Source organism: Notechis scutatus, chromosome 6, assembly GCF_049901735.1.
Source record: "Notechis scutatus isolate UNSWTSFEM ecotype Mainland chromosome 6, rNotScu1.2, whole genome shotgun sequence".
Classification (NCBI taxonomy): domain Eukaryota; kingdom Metazoa; phylum Chordata; class Lepidosauria; order Squamata; family Elapidae; genus Notechis; species Notechis scutatus.
Window position 1 is genome coordinate 55737536 of NC_142014.1, and position 24050 is coordinate 55761585.

At 36.5% G+C, this 24050-nt stretch overlaps 1 protein-coding gene across 25 annotated transcripts in view; it reads left to right on the forward strand.

Annotated features, from left to right (window-relative positions):
• Positions 1 to 24050, forward strand: part of RBFOX2 (RNA binding fox-1 homolog 2) — a 257017-nt gene that overhangs the window by 227515 nt on the left and 5452 nt on the right. For 7 of the 25 annotated variants that reach the window (XM_026694942.2, XM_087968365.1, XM_087968369.1 and 4 more), the window contains 7 exons: positions 1029 to 1089; positions 5288 to 5341; positions 5465 to 5557; positions 6700 to 6832; positions 10705 to 10744; positions 21355 to 21443; positions 23654 to 23726. In XM_026694942.2, the coding sequence (XP_026550727.1) occupies positions 1029 to 1089; positions 5288 to 5341; positions 5465 to 5557; positions 6700 to 6832; positions 10705 to 10744; positions 21355 to 21443; positions 23654 to 23726 (543 nt within the window). Of the gene's footprint in view, positions 1 to 1028; positions 1090 to 5287; positions 5342 to 5464; positions 5558 to 6699; positions 6833 to 9405; positions 9520 to 10210; positions 10430 to 10704; positions 10745 to 13085; positions 13130 to 21354; positions 21447 to 23653; positions 23727 to 24050 lie in introns of those variants that run through there. The other 18 variants (XM_087968363.1, XM_087968367.1, XM_087968376.1 and 15 more) reach the window with 9 other exon arrangements.

Sequence of the window (24050 nt, forward strand, 5' to 3'; positions counted from 1 at the left end):
CCATTCTTTTTTTTCAATGTGTAATGTTTATATGGGGTGGAGGGTTGTTAAGAGGGCTAAAAATAGAGCGATGAGATTCCAGGCTCCCTTCTTCCCTGCCCAAAGCTCACTTTTGTTTTAAAGTTCAGAGGGCCTTTGAACCATCCTTTTCTTGATCTTGAAGTTCACATGAGGCTTTTTCTTCCATTAAGACTAGGGTTTTGAAAAGTTACTGATTCTACCTCTTCTACCTTCACTCTCTGCAAGACACTGTGCCTATGTTTGACACAGGGTTGCCATTTTTTGGCTCTAACCATCCCACCAGTGTTTTACTAGCATCATCTGTGCTGCAACGTTCAGCTTTGAGCAACGAACAGCTCAAAAGGGACAGTGAAAGAGACTAAAAGGAAAAAAGAGTCAGGAGACACTTCATACATTTCTAATAGTGTTCATTTTTCTCCTGACAAGGCAGCAACTAGGGAAGATTGGGGTTGATGGCCTCTCAAGATACAGTACTCCAAAATTGAGATACAGGCCAAGCAGTGCTGCTCTGGAATGCAAACTCCCTTAGAAGAAAAGCAGCTTAATCCCAGACACCTGGGAATAGTTCTTCTGCCCAAATTGCAGCAGGTTTTTTTGGTTTTTTGTTTTGTAATATTAGTAGACCACTGCAGTTCAGTGAAAGGCTACTAATGGATCAGACAAGGTTATTTTTTGTTTCTGTTTCATGCCAATCAAACTGGACACAAAAAATAACAATGGAAGAGTTTTTGCCCCTTGAACAGTGAGCATCAAATAGTGAAGTCAAAGCTGGCAGGGACGCCTGAGAAAATCTGCTCTTTTTAGCCTTTTCTTTGATGCATAATTAAAATTCAAAAAATTAAATATGTTTATAATTATAATATATATAGACAATCAGTAAAAGTAAATTTAATTGTGCTGATTTTTAAAAAAACATTTTGTCTAAAAAAATTATGGAAGGTTTCTATCATTTTCTCTAAAGTGTTCTGCTTCCTTCCCTCTCTTCCCCTTCCCCTTTTAATTTTTAGGTTAATAATGCCACTGCACGAGTAATGACTAATAAGAAGATGGTCACACCATATGCGAACGGTAAGACAAAGTGACAAGGCTAAAGGAAGAATGGAGGCATAAGAATTAAATTTTCCTTTTGGTATTTCAGAATAATTTAAGAAACTTTTTTCTTTATAGGTATAGATAATTGAAATAACAGATTGTCAAAGAGGTAGAAAAGAGCTCTTGGAAATATTTTGAGAAAAAGGGCACTTATTTGAGTCCACAAATATGGATGAAATACTGTGGCTTTAGGAAATCGCTTTAAATATTTAGTTTTGCAACTGACTAATGAATTGGTGAGAAGTGACCAACACAGACGTCTCCACTATTACTGATACATAGTGACTGTGCTCTAATTGATCTGTATACACAGGTGATAGAGGTTTTTTTGAGTGTGTTTAAAATTGGAAGTGATTAACAGAGGTAGACAAATGATGCATTTATATTCATTTACATTTGTCTTGCATTTTTAGGGAGGCTGTCTCCTACCCCATGAATCATAAGGAAAAAAATAGTCAGCTTGTGATTTAAAAAGAAAGCTACAGGTAGTCCTTGCCTTACACGGTAGTATTCGACTATTGTGATGGGATCTCAGTTGTTGAGTGAAGTGTCATTAAGTGAGATGCCCACATCACTACTTGGTTCAATGATTGTGATCACAGTTCTCCCAGTTTTGATGGTTAAGTGAATGAATCAAGGGAGTGTGTGAACAGGAACTCATTCATTGACTGGAGAGACGAAGTTGGGATCCTGAAGATCAGAGCTTTAAGTGCTGGACCATAAAGCATTCTTTCCAAGTTATTGTAACTTTGAACAATTGTTAAACAATTGGTCACAACTTGAGGACTACCTGTATCTGCATAATTTGCTTTTGCCTATACGTAGGCACACTTATCGTGCTATTTTCCTTAGGGTAGCAACATCATATAAAATACATAAAAAGAGAAAAGGCAAAATAAATCCATGCTGGAAGATAATTGTAAAAGGAAGTTAATTAATTCTATATTATACAAACACCATTCATCGTATCCCTCCATATCTTTCTATATTTGCAAACTATTCTTGCTTCCATCATGTCCATTCACCAACTCAGGTAGTGCCTCTGTTTCTTTCATTTCTCACCACGATCTTTTTGGAGAGTTTTTTTTGACAACCATGTCTTTCTTCAGTTTCCACTTCCCCTCAACAAATGAGTTCTTCTTTCATATATGTGTTTTGTTATTCAGTCCTTATTCATTCCCTCTCTAAGGTCAAACTACCTCAGAGTTCTTTTTCTTTTTTTGCACTAACTATCTGCTCACTTTTGTACTCATTCCACATTAATTCATTACTTGTTAATTCTTGACTGACTGCTTCACCATAGAGTTTATTGTACATATTTTCTAAGTAACCCTTTCCACTGTATTCAATTTAATTTGTTTCTCGTATACTCTATTCTCATTTCTACATAACAAATGTGCAGAAGATTACTCCCACACACAGCCATTTTAACATACTTTTACAAATTTGATTCCTTTCAGCAGACCATGTGCTTTCTACCATCTGTCAACATTTTTACATCTTAAAATTTCTCCAACCATTTCCACATCTTTACAAAACATTCTTCCAATGATCATTCATTCCTCTACTTGATATATTTTTTGTAATTACTCATTCATTTTCCTCGTCAAACAAAGCTCCTTTGTTCATTGTTCAGAAATTTCAAATCTGTACACTGCATTTGATCTAACATTTATTGCAAATCATTTCGGTTCTTGACTAACAACATGGCATTACCTGCATACTGCACACATTCATATCCCTAATCAACCCAATATCATAAGTGTGAGTTGATCGTGGAAACCTTAAACAACCAGGAGATGGTTGCACTCTATTTGATGGTGAACCATTTGCTAAGCAATTAATTTATTTTCACGCATGCTAGTCTTTCACTGTATACCACTCTTACTGCATTAATCAACCAATCTTCTAATTCATCACACAAAATGTTTCATAATTTAAGTCTATTCACTTTGTCATATGCTTTCTCTAAATCACTAAATATGTAATAATTTTTTCACATTCATACATTTCTAAATGACCTTTCGAAGAACAAAAATTTTGTGCACACGCTATCAGCATAAAGTCACACTACTTGTTCCTTCTCGGCTCTGGTTCCATTTCAGTGAGAATTCTGCTGAGCAGTTTTCCATTCCAAGACACATTTAACTAACTTTCTTGTAATTTTTGTTATTCATTCTTCTCACCTTTTCATTTGTATAGGGGAGCAGTAAATCACATTGGTCTAATTGTCAGGTGCAGATGTGATCTTCACTGATATATTACTGTAAAACAACTTACACTACCACTTCATAAATAAACCACACCCCCATTTTAACATTTTTCTAGTTTCACACCTGCACTTTTACTATTTTTAATCAGTCTCATACTATTTATGATTCTTTTTTCATTGTTTTTGGAAATAACATTTATAGCATTCATTTTAGTGCCATTATCATACTCATATAAATCTCTAAAATATTCTTTCCAGTATTCATTTGCCTCCATTGAAGCTCAGATCACTTCATCACTTTAATTTTGAACTCTATTCACTTTGCAGAAGACTCTTGGTTGAATCTCAACTTGATTAGCTACTGTTTTTTATAGGTTTCACTGTCTTGATAGAGAAAGTAATAGGAAGTGTATCTTGATTAGCATATGCATTTGCATTATCAAGGTCAAATAAGATAAGATAACCTTTATTGTCACTTTTCTGTGTACACAGTGGCACATATTAAAATGAAATTCCGATATCCGCTCTCAAAAGAAGATATATATGTATGTATGTATGTAGGTCTAGGTGTGTTTGGGTCTTTTCCCGTGTAAGATTAAGAGTATCTTGGCGACGTTTCGGCGAGGTCCCACTCGCCATCCTCAGGCTGGTGCTTGCAAGCACTGGCACGAAGCGAATGCACCAGCCTGAGGATGGCGAGTGGGACCGCGCAAACGTCGCCAAGATACTCTTAATCTTACACGGAAAAGACCCAAACACACCTAGACCTACATACCTGTACCTGTGAAAATCTACGATATATATATATATATATATATATATATATATATATATATATATATATATATATATATATATATATATATATATATTTTTCTGAAGTATTTGTATGGATCTTGGTTATTGGTTTTCCTCTTACAGTATGGTGGTCCATCGCCATCCCGCTTGTTGCAAGCACGGCACGGCAGCACCACCGAAGATGGCGGGGACCCGCCAGGCAGATACTGAATCTTAGCGAGAAAACCCGAATAACCAAAGATCACACATATATATATATATATATATATATATATAAAGTTTTGCATGGTACTTACATGTATGGTATTCAGCTTTGTTAGGGTATTTTCCCCGTCATTATAGTTGTGCTTTTAAAGTTGTAGCGTTTGACAGAATCTCATCTGCCATCATCAGGCTTCTCTATAGTGTATATACAGAAGCCTGATGATATATACAGCCTGATATATACAGAAGCCTGATGATGGCAGATGAGATTCTGCCGAAACGTTGCTACAACTTTGAAAGCACAACTATAATGACGTGGGAAAATACCTGAACAAAGCTGAATACCATACATGTAAGTACCCGCGAAAACTTAAGAATATGTATATGTATATGTTTATGTATAAATAATCCGGGTAAATTCTAAGAAACACACACCATAAAGTTTATAATATGTTCATTGGTTGTGGTCCTTTCCCATTTGGGTTGATATATGATATTTCTAAGACAGGCATTCCTCTGATTTTGTTCAAATGCTCCTTAGTATTATAGAACGGTTCCTTACTTGATGTTCAGAGATCAATTCAAAGACCTAAAGTTTTAATTTTATAAATAACCAGTCATTCCTATATGGTTTCAGATTTTTCATTTGATCTTTCACTACAACTACAGCCTTTTAAAAGACAAACACAATGCAGTGTAAGCTTCATTTTCAGATTGTGGAAAGGATTTTTCAGAAAACACTAGTGATTTGTATTTTCTCCTCCATTTATGTCCAGAATACAAGAAATCTGAAAAATATAGCCTGTTTTTATGCCTAGGAACAATCTGTATGGAAGTGAGGTAATAATTACTAGAAGATAGAAGATAGTTACTAGAAGTTAGACTATGTCTGTCCTCATATACTTGTTTGTTTGCTACCTCACTGACAAAGGTGCTCACATCTGTCTTTATTTTTTTCAGGTTGGAAATTGAGTCCTGTAGTTGGAGCTGTATATGGACCTGAATTATATGCAGGTAGATATTAATACTGATTCTTCTGTTTCTGCCATTTGACTGCAGTGGTGATTGTTTATGTTCTCAATCTGCTATTTCTTTATAACCTTTTTACATTTTTTATTCTTTTTAAAATTAAATTAGCATCCAGTTTTCAAGCAGATGTCTCGCTGGGCAATGACGCTGCAGTGCCCCTGTCAGGAAGGGGGGGTATTAACACTTACATTCCTTTAATCAGTAAGTAGCCCCTATTGGCCCCTGTATTGTTACTGTGCTTGAGTAAACAGTGATCTGTTCGCCCTCTTCTTTCCAGTTTGTATAATATGTACTTGAAAGGATGGGCCTTGGCAGAAAGAAATGCTATTTCTTTGGGCAGTGGGAGTGATTCATCCCTTCTTGCAATGCATTTTACAAGCTTGTTTATGGCTAGGGTTTCTCAGGGCGATCAGGCTGCTATAAATTTGTATGGGAGGGAGTGAAAGTGGAAGGTCCAATTGTCTTGACTTTAGCAATGTAACAGGCCCCACTTCAAAGTACATGTTATTCATGCTACTAAACTCTGAGTCCACTGCAAGCCCCCTTGTGGCATGCTCCTAGAAGCACCTTGGGTTCATTTTGCCTTGTGACTGACTGGTGCCATGTAAATATCCCTTTATTACATTGTGTTCCCAGCCACCTTCTGAGGTTTCAATATCATTTTGCCCTGGGCCAGTTTACTCCAGCATGATGTGTAATAAAACAGGGCCCAATATAGATGGAACCACTTAATGGTCAGCTTTGCCAGAAGGTAGGCTCTTGGTAAACTTGGTAAACCTCATCATTAATTATGGCTGCATTCATTAGGATGTTTTGATCATTTTATATTTAAATGACATGTGATGGAAAAGACTGAGTTGGAAAGAGAAACACACACACACACACACACACACACACACACATGTTCTTAATTTACAAGTTTAAGCTTATTATGAAAAAAGCATTTTAAGCATCCCCATTCGAAGTAAATGGAAGAGTTATTACCTGCCTGTATTAGTAGTAACTCTATGTGCTTCTGAGACTTTCTAACCAGACTGCATGGCATTATCAAAATGGTGTGGAGGACAAGGGGAAACAGTTTGTAGTTTGTGATGAAGAAGGCATGACACAACAATAATCCCTTGCATGCCAGGCCTCTCTGCAACCCTACCTTTCCTTCAAGATCATGTCATAGCAAGAGATATGTGAGGGTTTCAGAGCTCTAAGCATGCTCCTTCGCAGGACAGGTGCAAAACATTCCACCTCTATGGAGTTGTGCATAAGCCTAGTGAAATATGATTGTAATTGACTGGGCAGAGGAACTGATTCTTCTCATATTTTTCCTTGTCTGTCTGTCTTCACAGTACCCAGCTTCCCTTACCCAACTGCAGCCACCACAGCGGCAGCATTTAGGGGAGCCCATCTGAGAGGACGAGGAAGGACAGTGTACGGTGCAGTACGAGCAGTACCTCCAACAGCCATCCCAGCTTACCCAGGGTAAGGATGGAAAACCACCCAGCAGTGATCTTCAGAAGAGGACATTCAATGGATTGAAAATAGGGACAGGAGGTGCCAACACTATAATGCTCTGCACTCCGTCATACTTGGAAAAGACAATCTAAAACTTACATTTATGACCAGAAAGAAAAAATCATTAAATTGGCAACCCAGCAGTGGGGGAAAAAGTGTTCAAAAATAATTTGCCAATTGTTCTAGCTTGTAACAATATTTTGGCAGCACAAAATAATCTGGAAAAAAATGAAGAAATAATCTTATAAAAAGAGTTTCCTAAAATTGTAAAGTCTGTGGAGTGAGGCTACTTCTTGTTCTCTGAAGTCCAATTTCATTGAATTACCCAGACTGACAAGCATTGTTTATTAGCTTCATTATACAGTGCCTGTAAATTGGTCAGACAGAACAGAATAGTTACCCACAATGGATTTGCTTTCTTGATTAGAGATGTTTTGAGAAGGGTTAAACAAAGATTGAACAGATATGTAACCAAGAGTAGTTTTTGTTTAAACTAGAATAAAAAGCCCAAACCAGGATAAGCAACATATTGCTTCCTTAGATTTTAATAGTTTCAGTAACATAACAGCTTAGCAGTGAGCTGCTTTTATCATTTCAAGGCATTGGTTGTTTTACTATTTTAAGTATTTTTTCAAGACTGACAACATTCCAGTATCTCTGTTGCCAGTTTTAGTTCTAAGATTTCATTTGCATTAAAAATGTAAGACTAAGTTCCAATCTTTCTTGGAACAAATCTAAGCAGAAAGGAAAATACCAAGAGACGGTTGGATACTGATCTCTTCTCTTTTAATTAGAATTTGGTGAAATACTCCAGATTGTGCTAGGACTATTATAAAATCTTAGTGACCAAATAGCCTAGCATTTTAGTCTACAAACACGGTGCAGTTACTGGATAGTTATTTTCTGTATTCCCCCTTCTTCCATGGTTTATGTAAATATATTTTAAGGTTCTACCATATTAAGTAACATGTATCTGCACTCAGCATCCTATATGATTTGTATAGGTAGAAATGCTGGGATAGCTTCCATTAATCACATAGTATTCATGGGGGTACCTTTTAATACCTAATTATTGATATCCAGATATAATTATAATATAATTAATAACAGATATAATTATTATAAACTTCCAACTGAAATTGTTGATTGTAATTATCCGTAATAGTAACAGCTAAAATTCCTAGAAAAGAAAACTAATTCACTGGAGTTGTGCTTTTTTTTTAAAAAAAAAAATCCCAATAAGATTTAAATTGAATATTTCAGATGAAGGCAGTTTTATAATCTCCTCTCAATAATGATCCTCAGGATAACCCTTTATCCTTTTTAATGTTTTTCAGGATATTCATTTTTAATTTAGTTTAATTTATTAATAAATATTTTTTTTATTTATTAAATTTTTTGTTGCTTATCTCATAACAAAATGACTTGTATGGCTTACAGCAGGGATCCCCAACCTTCGACGCCGCGCCCGGTCCGACATCAGCTGGGCGACCATGTCAGCCCGGGTATCATGACTGGGCGCCGCCATCTTTTATGACGGTATTTAAAAGGCGTCAGGGGGGGGGGGACGTCACTCGAAGCGTTGTTTTTCATAAAAGATATGGCGCATGCTTCTGGTGAGCTTTTTCGGGTAGAAATGGCTTTCTACCCGGAAAGCTCATCGAGCGTTGGCGCCGCCCATCTTTTTATAGCCGAAACAGCGCTTCCGGTGAGCTCTACCCGGAAGCGCTACTCAAAAAGATGGCGGCGCCCAGCAACCAGCGCCCGGTAAGGGTTGTTCCGCTGACCCAGTGTACTGGGTCCGCATGGACCGGCGGTTGGGGACCCCTGGCTTACAGCATAAAAACATTAAAATTGTAATATATAAATATCTCTAAAACAATAAAAATAGAAGTTCAAATCCAGATAAAATTATAATTGAATTTATAATATTTATAATAATATTTATTATTATAATATTTGTATTAAAATTATTATAGAGGGAAGTCCCAGTCCAGATAAATTTAAAAGATGGGGAGGAAGGGAATAGAATTCCTTGTAGTCTAGTACCAGTTTGGTTTGGTGGTTCATGCTTTCTTGATATACGATAAAGGAGAAGATTCTTTGCAAAGCAGTTCAATACAAGTAAATATTGTATGTCTTCTCCATGTGCTTAACAGCAAGAAAGGATGTGTTTTTGTAAGCTGCAAAAACTGAAATTCATCTTACAAACTTACTAATTTACAGTAGGGGATTTATAAATTCAAAGCACCCCAATAAAAAGGATAGCCATTTTTGCCTCCTCACCGTAATCAATATTATATATCCATATTATAAATGGCATACTCTCCCTGCTGAATTGACATCATTTTTCTATAGCAAATTTTCATGGAGTACATTTATGCTGATCAGCTATGTTTCTGTAGTTTAAAAAGGAAGTGGAGTGCAATGCTGCATGATTAGTTTAATAACTTAAACTTGCATCACTGTAAAAAACTGATGATTATAAAGCAAATTTATAGCCAAGCTATCCTAGCCTTGTTGTTTGTAACTTCCTATAGGTGGGTGTGTTCTGATCAGTGTGAGAGAAGCTTGGCATCATTTTGCACTCCAGTTGGCATATGGAAAAAAAATTACAAGTAATATTGTCTCCTAGCCTGTGATAACATTAACTGGTAAGCCAGATACATACACACAAGGCTCTCATATATGGGGAACTAATGCTTTTTAATATGAGTGATTTAGCATTCATCTATCAAATGATTAAAGTTACAGTAAGCTGTGCAAAGCATGCATTCATAACCAGGGCTGTGGCAAACTCTTTTCCTTTCTTATCTTTCCCTGATCTTTTGCCCTATCAACGCAAAGCTCTATGAAATGTTCTAATAAGTTGTAGTAATTTCACAGTTCATTTCTTTCTGGGTGTGCTAGAACAAACTATTTAGTAGTTGTTAGATTCGAAAGGAGGGAGCTAGGTACATTCCGTAGAATGTATCCTTGCTATCTATCCAGGGACTCCCCTTTCTTATTTTTCGAGTTCTGCAGCCTTGGATCAGTTACCTAACCCTTTTAGCTCATGATCTCTGCTTGTGAAAGCAATGCATTGTGGGTATTTTTATTACATTTATTTTTGCTTACTTTGATCAGAATTGAATGATTTGGGGGTTTTTACTCTGAGGATAAATCAGTACTTTTAGATGCTAAATAATCATAATTTGCATGCTTGTGTGATCGGCCAAAACTTATTGCATGTCTAATGTAAAAAAAACAAAAACAAAAAATAGGTGATGTATGGATATCAGAAGTGATCACACAAGGCTGCAAGATGCAGATGAGTACACAACTTTTGGTGTGTTTTTGATCTAGGTGGACCCCAGCACTGGATGAACTACTCCCAATGACCTTGCTTGTTCTACTCGGAGCCCGTTACATGAAAGCAGTTGATTCATTTGTTTAGAGGGTTAATTAAAGCCTTTCCAGGTTAATAACAAGAGTTGAGGTTTCTCAAGTTGTATTTTTCTCTTTTCAAAGCATTGAATTTTTAAAACAACAACACTCTATTGTACAGCATCAAGGTTGTTTTCTCCCCATCCCCCCTTTGCATACTGTCTGCCCTTCTGCCCTGCCCGCCTGCATGCCATGGAAGATGACATGGAGCTGTCTAGCGTGCGTGCGTGCGCAAACACAAACTCTGCTGAATTGCTCCTGCCCGAAAGCCCAGGTTATGGATTCATACATCACCTGCCTGTGTAAAATGCATGTGCATGCTGCCGTCCTCAATAACCGGAATGTGTTTTCTGTTCTTTTTGTTTTTGTTTTGTTTTTTTGTTTTGTTTTGTTTTTGTGTGGATTTTCTGCAGTGTGGTTTACCAGGACGGATTTTACGGTGCTGACCTCTATGTAAGTACATACACTTGGAGCCTTCTCATCTCCAACCCATAACAAGCCAGCCTTTTTTTATTATTATTATTATTGTGGTTGCTGTTCCTCTTGTTGATGATGATGTTTTTGGTTTAATTTTGTGTTTCAAAATATAATTTTCTTTAATTTACTTATTCCCTGTACATACATACATACATGCATACATGCATGCATGCATACATACATACATGCATACATATTATATATTAAAGAATGCAAGCATGTTTCTTATTATTGCACTTGACCTTCAGTGCAAACCTGAACTGGGTTTTTTGACCATTGCGAGGTTCAATATACTCACAAAGATACAGTGTAGTTCTAATCAGCCTAAGATACAATTAGCAAATGAAAATTTTCATCATTGCCCTTTTAATTGGCATAATTTGATTACCCAAAATAAAAAGGTTGATCTTGCCTCAGACCCTTCCTTTTCTTTATCCATTTCCTTTCTTCTCTTGAGATCTTTGAAAATTTATGTAGGGATTGGAGACTAAGGGTTAGGGTTAGGTGAAAGTGTGGGATTTTTACAATATGTTCAATATTATACCCAAGTGTAAATAAATAAGTAATAAATGTTTTGGTTAGCATTTTGACACTATCTCCTAAAGGTGATCGTGATATATCATATCCTTACTTGTTTCCCCTGAGTCAAAAATTAATTTTAAAAGAGTATTTTCTTGTATCTCCTCAATCAGTTAGTCTAGTTCACAGCTGTCCTTATACCAGGCTTCCCCCATTTGATGCCTTCCAGATGCTGACTTTGGCCATGCCTACACTAGCTCGGATTTATAAGAAGTGCAGTCAAAACACAGAAGGAAGTCATCAAATTAGGCAAGATTTAGAACTTAACAAATGCAGGCTCTAAATCAGCATATAGGCCATTAAATCTATTTATTTACTACCTAAAAATCTGTAGCTATTTTCTGGTCAAAAGGACAATAAATAAAGAATACTTTATGCATTGATTAGATCAGCTAAAATACCAGTTGGCAATAAAACTTCAGTAAATTAATTTAAAGTATAATTCTGATTGTGATGTCAGTGGAAGAGACAGACAGGATCTTTGTGATGATATCATAATGAATGAAATAAGCTTATTATTGAAACTATTTCATTTTAAAAGGCATATTATATAGACAATATGTGGGACAATCTTCTCTTGCTTCTAGCCTATCAGTTTTTATGGGTTTTTAAAAAGGTATCTCCCTTGCAGAACCTTGATACAAATAATTAGGGAGATATTCTGCATAATACATAGAATTATTATTCTATTTCAAGTTGTTGTAGGCATTGCTTGTGTACTTTTCTATCTTGTTTGGATTTCATTATGCCATTTGTGTAGACAAAATATAGCTGTTCTTCCCGCTTCCCCCAGCACTACTGAATTATTATCTGATACAGAGGAGATGCAATGAGAATATAAACAAATGGAGGCCATTCCTTGAGTTGTGCTTTAATGCAATATAATAAGTATCCAGCTGGGTAATTCCCCAACCCCAGCGCAATGTCCCCTATTGCAAAATAGCCTTGATATTTACTTAAGGTTTAAAATTATAATTTTTCTTAAAAAAAATATTCAAATAGATATGTCATTCTTTGAGACTAGTGAGAATAAATACATTTCTCAAGGTGGGCAAACCAAACTTTCCCCATTGCTTTTCATTGCTAATTGAAGTGAACCATAATAGTAAAATCTTGGTCAGTAACTCTAAGCCATCTGCTTTCTGCTGTTATAATTGGCATGAATCAAATGGGTGCTGTTACTCCATAATAATTCACCAGCAATTCATTTTCTTGCCTCTGTGGGGAAGTCACTGTTATGGGAGGAATGAAGAAAGCATTTCTTAAAAGCAGGAATGAAGGAAGGTTTAAACAAAATTGTTTCCATGAAATTCAGTTAATAGCAAGATATGGAACTGAGATGATATGAAAGAGAAAATAGTGGTCTCCGCTTAGATCTTTTGCTTTTCTATCATTTTCTTATCCTTGTCTTCCTTTTCTTTTCTGGGGCAAACATTCCTAATTATTTTATTTCCAATCTAAAGATTTATTGCTCCCTGGCATTAAAAATGCAGGCCCAGGGTGCAGAGGGTGGGTGTGGGAAGTAACAGCTTTGATCACAGCTTCCACTAGTGTGTGGTTTATTTATTTCACAAAAGCAGTCATCCTAAAGGACCAAACCTTTTGGTGAAACATGTGCTTGCATCCTAAGGAAAGAAAAGGCTGGTAAGCCCCTTTGCTGGGGTTTTTTTTTGTGTGTGTCTGATTGTTTCCCTCCACAGCTGTGTTTTTGAATTGCTCTTCCTGTGTTCTGTTATAGAATAGTCTTACAGGAACCAATCATTAGCGCTAAAATACCTCAGGTAGGAGTGCCAGTGTGACCTGCCAACCAATCAGATTGTGGATTGCAGTGGGATAAAGAAAAAAAAATTTGAATTCATACTAACAGTTCCAATTAGAGATGGGAACAGAGTCTTTTTAAAAAGAAAAAAAAGGCCAAGATATGTTTGTGAGCATATGATCAAAACTCTCATTTGTCTCAGTGCTGCACAAGTCCCAAAACATATAGGAAGGTTTTTCCAAACATAGGTAACAAACTAGGAAATTTTTTTGTGTATGCAACAAGCATAATACAAGCATGTCATATTTTTTTCTTTTGTGTTTCTTATCCATACTTTCTCAGAAGCATATATGCTAACCTTCTTGAAAGAAAGCTTGGGAATGCTAGTCATATGCTTTGTGCTTTTAAAAATAAATAACCTATTGTAGAGAAGTACAGAAGTAAACACATTAATTGCAGGGTATTTAAAAAAAACACTGAAATCATTGACTCTCAACTATTTTCTAAAATACAATAACACTCAATAATAAGCAGTGTCAAGATACTGCCTTCTAAACAAGAGGCAGACTGTAAGGTGTCATGATAATGTTTCATGAGTGTCACAGAACAAAAGTAGAGGTCTTTACAAGTTAAATCTTTGAAACAGAAGTGGAGACTCTGCAGATCCTGGCCTTGAACGGAGAACTCTTGACTCTGAATCCATTTTTCTCCCCAGCTTGCAAGTCCAGCTATTTCTGGGTCTGAGAATGTCCAGCATATAAACCTCCTAAAGGAGATCAGCTAACATGTGGCGGAGCTCAGTTTTGTGAGACTGCAAGCCATGCTTTCCCCCAACTCTCCATCATATCACCAAATCAAGGGGAAAACATAGACCACAGCTTGGCTTCTCCCAGTTTCCCCTATTCTTATTTTGTTTGCTATACAATAAAAACTGTCTATATTTGTGCTCTCTGAGCTTGATTGTTTGTTTGCAGATATTTCATTAGCCAACTCTACCAAGTCAGAATTACCAAGGAGAAAACAATACCCCCACCAATTCTGGCAGGAGAAGCTACTATATATAAACAGGAAGCAAACCCTACATTCACTAGCACTCATGATGTTTATGATGATTGTATTTTTACAATTACTATGATCATGATTTATCACTTATTACTTGTATGTACACTGACAGCTTATGCACCGGAGACAAATAGCTTGCGTGTCCAATTACACTTGGCCAATAAAAATTCTATTCTCTCCTGTTCTGTTCTGTTCTGTTCTGTTCTATTCTATTCTATTCTATTCTATTCTATTCTATTCTATTCTATTCTATTCTATTCTATTCTATTCTATTGAAATGTCTGCAAACTCAGAGAGCACCAAGGATACTATTGTTCAACTTTGAGCTCCATATATTCTCTTCTATTGGAAAAACTAGGACATCTCCCCTATTTCATTTTCCATCTGCGAAGCTCCAGGTACTACAGTGGTGAATATTTTGGAGTGTTTTCACAACACGATAAGAGTGCTCTGCCAATTTTTACACGCTTACTGTGTGGCAGAATATTTTTTGCTCATATTAATACCGGGACTCTGCAGAGGTGCAGCCCAAAAGTGTATCATTCTGGTGAGGAAAAAAAGACTCTCTTAAATTTAATCTCCTGGGAGAGTTTAAATCTTGCATCTGCATATGGCTTAAGCTAGTTCTCTCAGAACTTTTTCTGTGTGACCTAGTCTTCCCTGGATAAATGCTGACAGATCAGAAACATGGTCAGTAGCAATTATTATGATCCCAGAGTAATTTGAGGAATTGCTGTTATTTATAAATATAAAAATATATTCTTCAGTATATTCTGAAAGATTTTACTTTTTCATGTTTAAGAGCTTCCAATCTAGGTCTGTTATTTGAATAGATGGGATCCTCTTCTTATTTATTTTTGTTTTATTTTGTTTTCAACATTTGAATCTACTGTCCCAAACCCTCAAATTAGATAGTATACTTAAATATTCCTAAGCATATGTCTTATGGTGTTAAAAGTATTTATTTAGGATTAACTCAGTACTTTCAGGGAAAAGCTTCCAAACATATGATTTATAATAGTTTTTTATCGTGCATACATTGATGGAGAAATGAGTTTATGAATCAGCACCTGCAAATATTAAATGAAGTAGAAATTCATCTGTTCCAGCATTATATATTCGTCACACAGGAGCAAATGTTCTGGCAAAGTCATGACTACATGTATGAAAATCAAGCATATTTTGTCCAACTTGCATCTTGGAAAGAAACCTTGTCTATTATTTGAGAGCAAAAAGAGAAACTTCAAGCAATATCCTATGAATAAATTTTCAATTCCCCTTGTTTCCTGCTGTATTGTGAGACCAAAGGAGGTAATCAAAGGAAAAGGACAATTCCTTAGCTGGCTAGGCCCTGAGTCACAGAGTTTTATGTGTGACAACCAACACCTTGAATTGTATCTAGATGTCAACTGATTACCACTATAGTTGATGAAATAGAACTCTCATATAGGCGAAACAGTTTATATATCACCTTCTGGATCAACTTTTGTTTTCAAGTAATCTTCAAAAGCAGCTCCATGTAGAACTCATTGCAGTAGTTCATTTAGAGATGACCGAGAGAAAGACTTTTCAACCCAGAAAAGGATGAAATTAGCATACTAGATAAATCTGCAAAGTCTCTCAGTGCCATGGCTGCTATTTGCTCCTTAAGCAAAAACTATGACTCCAGGAGGATCCTTAATATATGTTCATTAATTCTTCTTGGGGAAAATGCAATTTTATCTGAAGCATGGACATTCCCTAGAAATGGAGGGTTCCTGAATTCACAGCCATCCTCTTCTTCCTCTCCATCTCAGAGAGAGAACCTTGACAATCATGATTAGACTGGGGCAAGCTGTGCTACTGAATATCGACCTAACCATCCAAAGTTACCCTGTGGTAGGATGGACAGCCAATAAGTGATAGACAGACAGATCTGCATATTAATGTTGGCTGACCCCTGTCACATGATCTTGCCCATTAACATTTGTTTAGCTTGTGCTTTATTGAAAAAAAAATACTTGTCATTTATTAATATTTATTCATTTATTGGAATATATAATATCAGATGTGTTTTGGTGTGTTTTTGTTTACAGTTTACCTTGATACCTGCTATTTCCATTGACTTAATAAGACCTGTGAAGAGCAATAGATTTCATTTCGGTACTTGTTTAACATTGTGCTGAGAATACAAACAGGAAGCCTGTTGCATATTGTAGATCTCTTCAAGTTTACATATGATGGGGGAAAGGTTAATAATAGATGCTTATAGCAGCACTTGAGACATATCAAGCTTAAATGAATTCCTGACAGAATGAATGAAACTAATCTCCATCTTCCCCGTGACTAAAAGCGGCACTTGGACAGTCCTTGTTCTAATCTATTGCCCCACATTGAAATAGACACTGTGCAGTGAAGGGCCCTTCCATTTATCTGGCTATTTCTGATAACTTGATCACCGTCGTGTTATAGCAACCTCTTCCTCCTTTCTATTTGCAACAGAGCCTCAGGGTTGCCTTACCTATAGGACAAAAGAATCTGTCATCACATGCTTAATGATGCCTTCTTAAGGTATTCCACTCAAGGTGAAAAATGAAAAACTCAGTCTAAATAATTAAAAAATTGGCATACTTATCACAAAGATTATGTGATTTGAAACATAGGTTTTTATTGTCCAGATACAGATAAATATGAAATAACTGGTCATGATCTGTGTCTTTTACTGATTAACAGAAGTTTGCTAAATTCTGGAATATTCGGTAGTGAATTAAATAATATTTGATTGGGTGCAGAGAAATACAAAACAGATGGAAGGCAGTGAAGGGGAGGGAAAAAAAAGTGAGTTAGTAGGCAACTTCCTTCTGCCAAAGCGGCAGGAACTGTGGATATTGTAAGTAGCTTGGACTTATTCCATGGCGTTTTAAATACATTGACAGGGCAAATTAGGAGTCCCTAAAATTTCACATTTCAAAAACCTTTTTTGGAGTAAGCAACAATACAGAAGCCTGATGATGGCAGATGAGATTCTGCCGAAACGTTGCTACAACTTTAAAAGCACAACTACAATGACGTGGGAAAATACCCGAACAAAGCTGAATACCATACATACATACATACATACATACATACATACATACTCCATGTACATCTAAAATTCTTTTAAATTGGGGGGAAATGTGTACACATTATGCTTTTTCTTACCCTAGCTGAAGTTGATCTGCTAATTTTTCAAGCAGGCATCGTCTACCGATATAATTAAATGCCAATGTTCTTTTGTCAGGAATATGTTTTTGATTCTATTTCTTGATTTTATGTAATGTAGATCTAATGAACATGTTCAGATGACATCATGCTGATGTCAGCTGCTCCCTTTGGTTAATTGACTAATCCCATGTGCCAGGAACGGATAATTGCCGATGATTGGGAGTAGTTATTTTATGTTTTCTTAACCACCTCATATGCTCCTCTCTCACACACATATATGGGGGAGGGGGGGAATAGGATAAGGACTTATTCTATACCAGTGTATTTCTGCTCCCTTTGCATCCATGTGTGGTTGTGGGGGCCAAACAGCAAAAAGATAAAGTGGGATGCATAGAAAAAGAAGGAATAGGTGACCCAGCTGGCATGATTGTTTGCAAGTAGTTTAGCTTCAGGCTAAAACCTAACTAGAAGTCATTTTCACAGTTAGTTAAGATATTTCTACAGCTCTTCTTTGTCCCAGTCTTGCATACATATCCAAAAAACACGCAAGTTTCATCACATAGATATGATCATTTATATATGTATATACACAGAGCATCCATTTTTCTAAATAATTTCACATCTGTATCATTGCCTGCTTACCCCAAAATACACATCAGCTATTTTTAGCTTCATTTTTCCAATTAATTATTATTTTTTCTTTCCTTTCCTATTTTGTTGTTTATTGTGCAGTCAGCTGAGAAATGTTAACATCTTGCTCAAAATCTCTCAGTGGAGTCTCTGTTCCCTTCTCTGATAATAACAGATGGGTTACTGCTTGTTATAATTATTAACATTCATGGTGTGGGACAGGGCTAGGGTGGGAGATTTCTTTTTTATTTTGGGGTACCTGGGAATTGTTTAAGATTTGGAATGTTAACTCCAGTGGTGACTGACTGTTTATGTAATAGCAGGTCGTTGTGGCTGCACGCTCTAGTAATTGAGGCTGTGTACTTCACTGAGCTTGTGGTAGAGCCTAGGGCAAAACTGCTGTCCCAAGAGAATGCTGGGATAGATAGAACTAGCCAATATGAGTCTGAACGTGGTGACTTTGCTGGTTGTTTTTTAGTTCCAAATGTCAGCATGCTTAGTTTTATTTTCATTTTCATTTAATTAATAAATGTTATACCATTTCCCACCCTAATTCCAGTCCTTTTTTTTCTTTATAAGAAATGCAAGTTAAAACGACTTAAATTGAAAAAAAAATCTTTAGTTTCAAACTGCATCTTGTCCTCATATTCACAGTTGGGCTGAACTCAGCTGATTATCTCAAATGTCAAATTTAAAAAATTATGTTGGGAATAGAGCACACCAGGCACATTATGAGACAAGCTGCTCAGCAATCAGTGCTGCCAAAGACCAAGATGAATACATCTGAGCATGCCTGAATATCAGATGTGTTGAAAGTTCTGCAATATGGATTTTTTTTTTAATCAAGAAAAGGGATGCCATTATGTCTGAAGTTTTAGCAAAGCTCCTTGGAATAAAATTCTTCTTCAGCTACTAACACTCAGTAGAATGAAATTAATAAAGAGCTAAACAAAGTCAGAATAGAGAGTATAATGAGGAGAAGCACTAGAAAAATGAAGTTATTTATTTTGTGGCAGGAAGAGATTTGAAATGGCTAATTTCAGAACTGTATAAATGTACCATTGCCCTTTTCCCCCTCCCCCAAAAAGCCCTAAAGAATAGAAATTTTAAGACCCTTGTTCTTTTTGAAAAAGAAGAGCCTCACTATTCTATAGTAATTGCTATAGATTTCCCATTATTATATTCTTATTTTTTTTTTCTTTTTTAATTTTATTTCTGCATTTATTATTTTTAATTTAGTTTTTGGTTTGTACTAGTAATGTTTAACAATATTACTGAACAAAAAAGTAACTGCTACCAATGTCCTTGTAATAGCTGGATAGAGAGAAGATAACACTTTGTTCCTACTTACTTTACATTCATGAAAAATCTTATTGTGTACCATGAACACATACGGACTTTCCTTCCCAATTTCTCCTCCTCTGCATTTAGACCTTCAAAACTCAGTAAAATTAATTAAAACAGGCACTTGGAATAGTAATTACAATTACTTGATACAACAACTATTAATGGTTGATACAACTATTAGGGAAGGAGAAATTACTTCTCTGTATTGTATGCCCTTGAGGCTGATTCCTGTGCTTGATAATTCTATGTGGGCCTGAAATAATAGAAAAACGGTATATTTCAATCAGCCAATTTAGATTGGCTTGCTGAATATGAGGGTTGGGGTTTTTTTTTTTTTTTTTTTTTTTAATTTCAGAGGAATCTTTATTCAGTTTTACAGGTTTCATATTTTTTGCTAATGATCAAAACATCCAGTCTTCTAAAGTTTAACACTGTTCTTTAAACCTAATTGTTAATTGATATAATTTCAAGACTATAATTATTTGCTGCCATGACTTTTAGTCTGCAAAGGCCTCTTATAGATTAAGTGAGATGAGATTTCTGGGCACAGGATTTTTACAGTTTGAAGCTTGTTATTGTTACATTGGTTATCTTAAATACAGTATTTCTGCCCTGAAATTACAATGAAATGTGCAGGTATCTGCTTTCTTTTCATAAAGATTGCACTGGTTAATTCTTAAAGCAAACAGTATAATAAATATAGCACCAAAACAAGATTATTTCATAAATTCATTCTTCCAGCATCTAGCTGAATTACAAATTAAAAGGAAACAAGTTTTCAGATATTAATGATAAAATAGCTAAAACATGCTGTTTATTCTATAATATGAATAACTGAACAAAGTCCCTTCTTTAAAAAATTACTTTTAAGCCAGACCCGCTAAAGTTAGTTCTGTGCCAGACTGACAAACAGGCACATTTGTAGTTTTGAGAACTTGTCATGAACATTCTCACAAAATGGCTGTTTTGAACGCTTGCCCATTTACTAAATGGCTGCCAAGGTGAACATGAGCCAAGTCAATAAGTAAGAAAGTTTACAACTCATACATATATGCACATTTATGTTTATCAGAAGAAAAATCCCTTTGCATCATTTCTGATTTCTTGGATAATTGCTTTTAAGCCCAGATGCATTCTTAAAAAGACAGATTCTATTGCTTTGTACCACACTAGCTTCCTATTTAAAAATAAATGATAGATAGGAAATAATTAAAACTGGAAGGAGCATCAGGCAGCTTCCGTGGTTTGTAGGAAATGTAAGAGGGAAAAAAGATTTGCTTTTACTGAGACAGGATTATGATGTCCCAGGCATAAGACAAAAATAAAAGGAAGGCCATATGTAGTTAAATGAAGACTCTTAAAGGTTAAGCATTACAATCTGATGTACAACATCAGATGAGCTATTACAGAGATTTTGGCAAGAAAAAAAGAGATCATGATGTAGCAGTGAATTTAAAGCCATTAAGTTCTAAATTAAGTGAAAGAATTGGCAAGGAAGAGACTGCAGGACAGAAGATACAGGAAGGAAGGTGGTATTTAGATTATTGGAGACATAAAGAACTTGTTTTGCTGAGTTCATTTTAATATAATTTCCATATGTAAAATTCATTTTCTAAACATTAGTTTGTGTGGGTGTTGGGTTTGAATTTATAGCCCTGGAAAAATCTTAGAAGATTTATTATGGACAACTTTGGTGGGTAACTGTTTTCCTCCAATAGACTTTTTTATATTGATTATGATCAGAGTGGACTAAAGAGATGTATTAGCATTTTTATTTTTGATATTCTTGTTCATAAATTGACCTACAAGTACTACGATAGTATAGGCTTTTCCATTTGATTCCATCAGGTAATGCATTCAGGAGATAGCAAAATATATGAGAATCGGGGAATGCTTTCATAATTTAAATGTGACATGGGAGTTGATGCAGTTTGAAACATTTCCTCTGTACCTGTGTTGTGTAGATCAGCCCACTTTGTTTAAGGAGAAAGATATCTATAAAGTCAGTTCTTTTTTTCCCCTGCAGGGTGGATATGCAGCCTACAGATATGCGCAACCCGCTACTGCAACAGCAGCCACTGCTGCTGCAGCTGCTGCAGCAGCTTACAGTGATGGGTATGTAAGGAAAGGTGTGGTTTTCATGTCTGCAGAATACGCTGTTTTAAAAGTACAGTACATTTCCTTATATTCCTCAGAATGTGTCCTTGCTGCAAATGCCAAAAGCATGGCCTCCAGGTTTATGGCTAGGAAATATTGAGTTAAAAACAGTTGTTATATGCCTAAGGTTTATGTGTTTCCAAAAGAGATAGCAGTCATGCATCAGGATCAGCATTCAACCTTGTTCTTGTCTGTAGACAAAACAACCTTTAGGGTAGCAATATATAGCCCCGCTGGCATTTTTAAGGGAATTTGTGCTGTTTTCAAGCACAACCAATAACCCCCAATCGTAGGGTTTTTTTTTTGCCTCAGGTGACCTGCCCTGGCTTTGATGGAAGTTGGAAAATGGCTTAAAATTGTCATTAGGGATGAATTTTACTATGCTCCATATTTTGGCAATAATCTATGGCCATACAATAATACATCATTGACTTGTACATACAGCGGTGTCTTGAGAGTTATTGTGTAGCTTAGCATAATTGATCTCTAGAATCACAATCATTAGAACATAGAATAATAAAATTGGAAGGGACTTTGGAGGTCTTCTAGTCCAACCCTCTGCCTCAACCATTTCAGATAAATGGTGGTCTAGTCTCTTTTTGAAAGCCTCCGGCGATGAAACACCCACTATTTCTGAAGGCAAGCTATTCCATTGGTTGATTGCTCTCACCGTTATAAAATTTCTCCTCAGTTCTAGATTGCTCTCTTCTTGGTTAGTTTCCCTTCATTGTTTCTTATCTTGCCTTTTAGTGTGTTTGTCATTAAGGTAATGATAAGAGAGAATAAAACCCTTTTTCTACCTGTGAAAAGGCTATGTACACTGGCTAAGCAACTAAAAACACTTTTGATGACAAGCCTTATATCTAAGGACAGATAGATGTCATAAGTAGGAATGACATAATAAAGCCTTGGATGAAAGCATGGTACATTATACTTTCATTCTTGTACTGCTCTTTCATCTTCATACACCTTCCAGTGTCTTTTTTGGTGTTATTGCCACAACGATAATAGATAACTTCTGAAGTTGCACCTAAAAGGACTTGGTATACTGTAAGAGCACTTTTTCAAATGGACAGCCTGATTGGTGCCTCATTTTCCTGCAAGATTTGCTCATACTTATTTCTCAGGGATGATCAGTTTCAGCTGTCTCAATTTTAATGTAAATCTTATAGGTTTATATATGTTTCAGTCTAAAATTATGAAACTTTATTATACAAAGGATACCTTTCCAGCATAAAACTCAACACATATTTATGATAGGCCAATCTTCCCATGCCCAAGCACCACCACCACAATGTGAAAAGTGCTTCTTTTAAAATGAAGCCTTTTTGTTTCAAGTATTAAATTATGAGTATGTTCTGACTCAGCCCTCACGAGCCCCACTCAACCTACTTAGCCTACTTGTGAGGAGAAACCTCTTTTTATTTAGAAAGGCAGGAATACACTGCATTCACTGACAAAGTTCCAGCTCACCCATCCTTAGGTGACTTGCAAGCAGTCTCTTGAGTTCCCTTCAGGGAGCCTCAATTAGCACTTCAATCCCAACACAAAGAATCCTGACCAGCCTGGTTAGTGGCAAGGAATCCGCTGGAGGGAACTCTTCTGGAGCATGAGCGGTTGTCTCCGACAACCACGCTTCCCATACCCCTCCTCCTTATATCCCAGCCAGGGAGGGGCTTGTTAACATCTCTGCCTTTTCCTGGATAGCTGGCCCTCAGTCCTCCATTGCTCTCCTCTCCACACTTCTCTGTGCAACTGCACATCTGGGACAAGGCCCAGCAGTTCCTTCCCCTCACTCAGCTCAGGCCCTGAAAACAGCTATCTCTCAAACTGAAGGAGAGCAGATGGGCCCTGCTCTGCATCTGGCTCTGAGACCTCCTGCTCCTCAGAGCCTTCCGCCGGCCCCGATGGTAACCCAGGTACCCCCTCCATCTCCTCTAACTCCTCTCCGCTGGCAGTCGACAAACCACAACAGAGTACTTGGGGTTAGCCCAATAGAATAGCAATGCAATAGTTCCTTTAGAGTTAAACAAGACCTTTAGATATGGAGGAAAAGAAATTAGAGGTTGGGTGGAGCCAGGAAGTTGTAGATTTTCATCTCTTCTGATGAGAAAAGCCTTTATTGAAGTGACTTTTTTTTCTTGCTATCACCCCTCTTTTTGTTTTAGTTACGGCAGGGTATACACAGCAGACCCTTACCATGCTCTTGCCCCTGCAGCTAGCTATGGAGTTGGCGCTGTGGTAAGTATGGCTTTTTCTCTTCCTTGGTGATTTTGTACTTTTACCAAGAAGCACAGGCAGTCCTTAACACTGCTAATTGGGACTGGAAAATCTGCCATTAAGCAACATGGTCATAAGTTAAAAAAAAAAAACCCAACAACAATATGTGACCATGTCACTTATGAAAGGTAGTTCCGGCAGTCTCTTGACATTGTTAACCAAGGACTCCACTTGCAGCTTCCTGCCAGCTTGCCCATTGACTTTGTCAGAAGCTGGCAGGGAAGTTGCAAGTTGTGATCACATGACCTTGGGAAATTGCAATGGCTGTAAGAGTAAGGTTTTAAC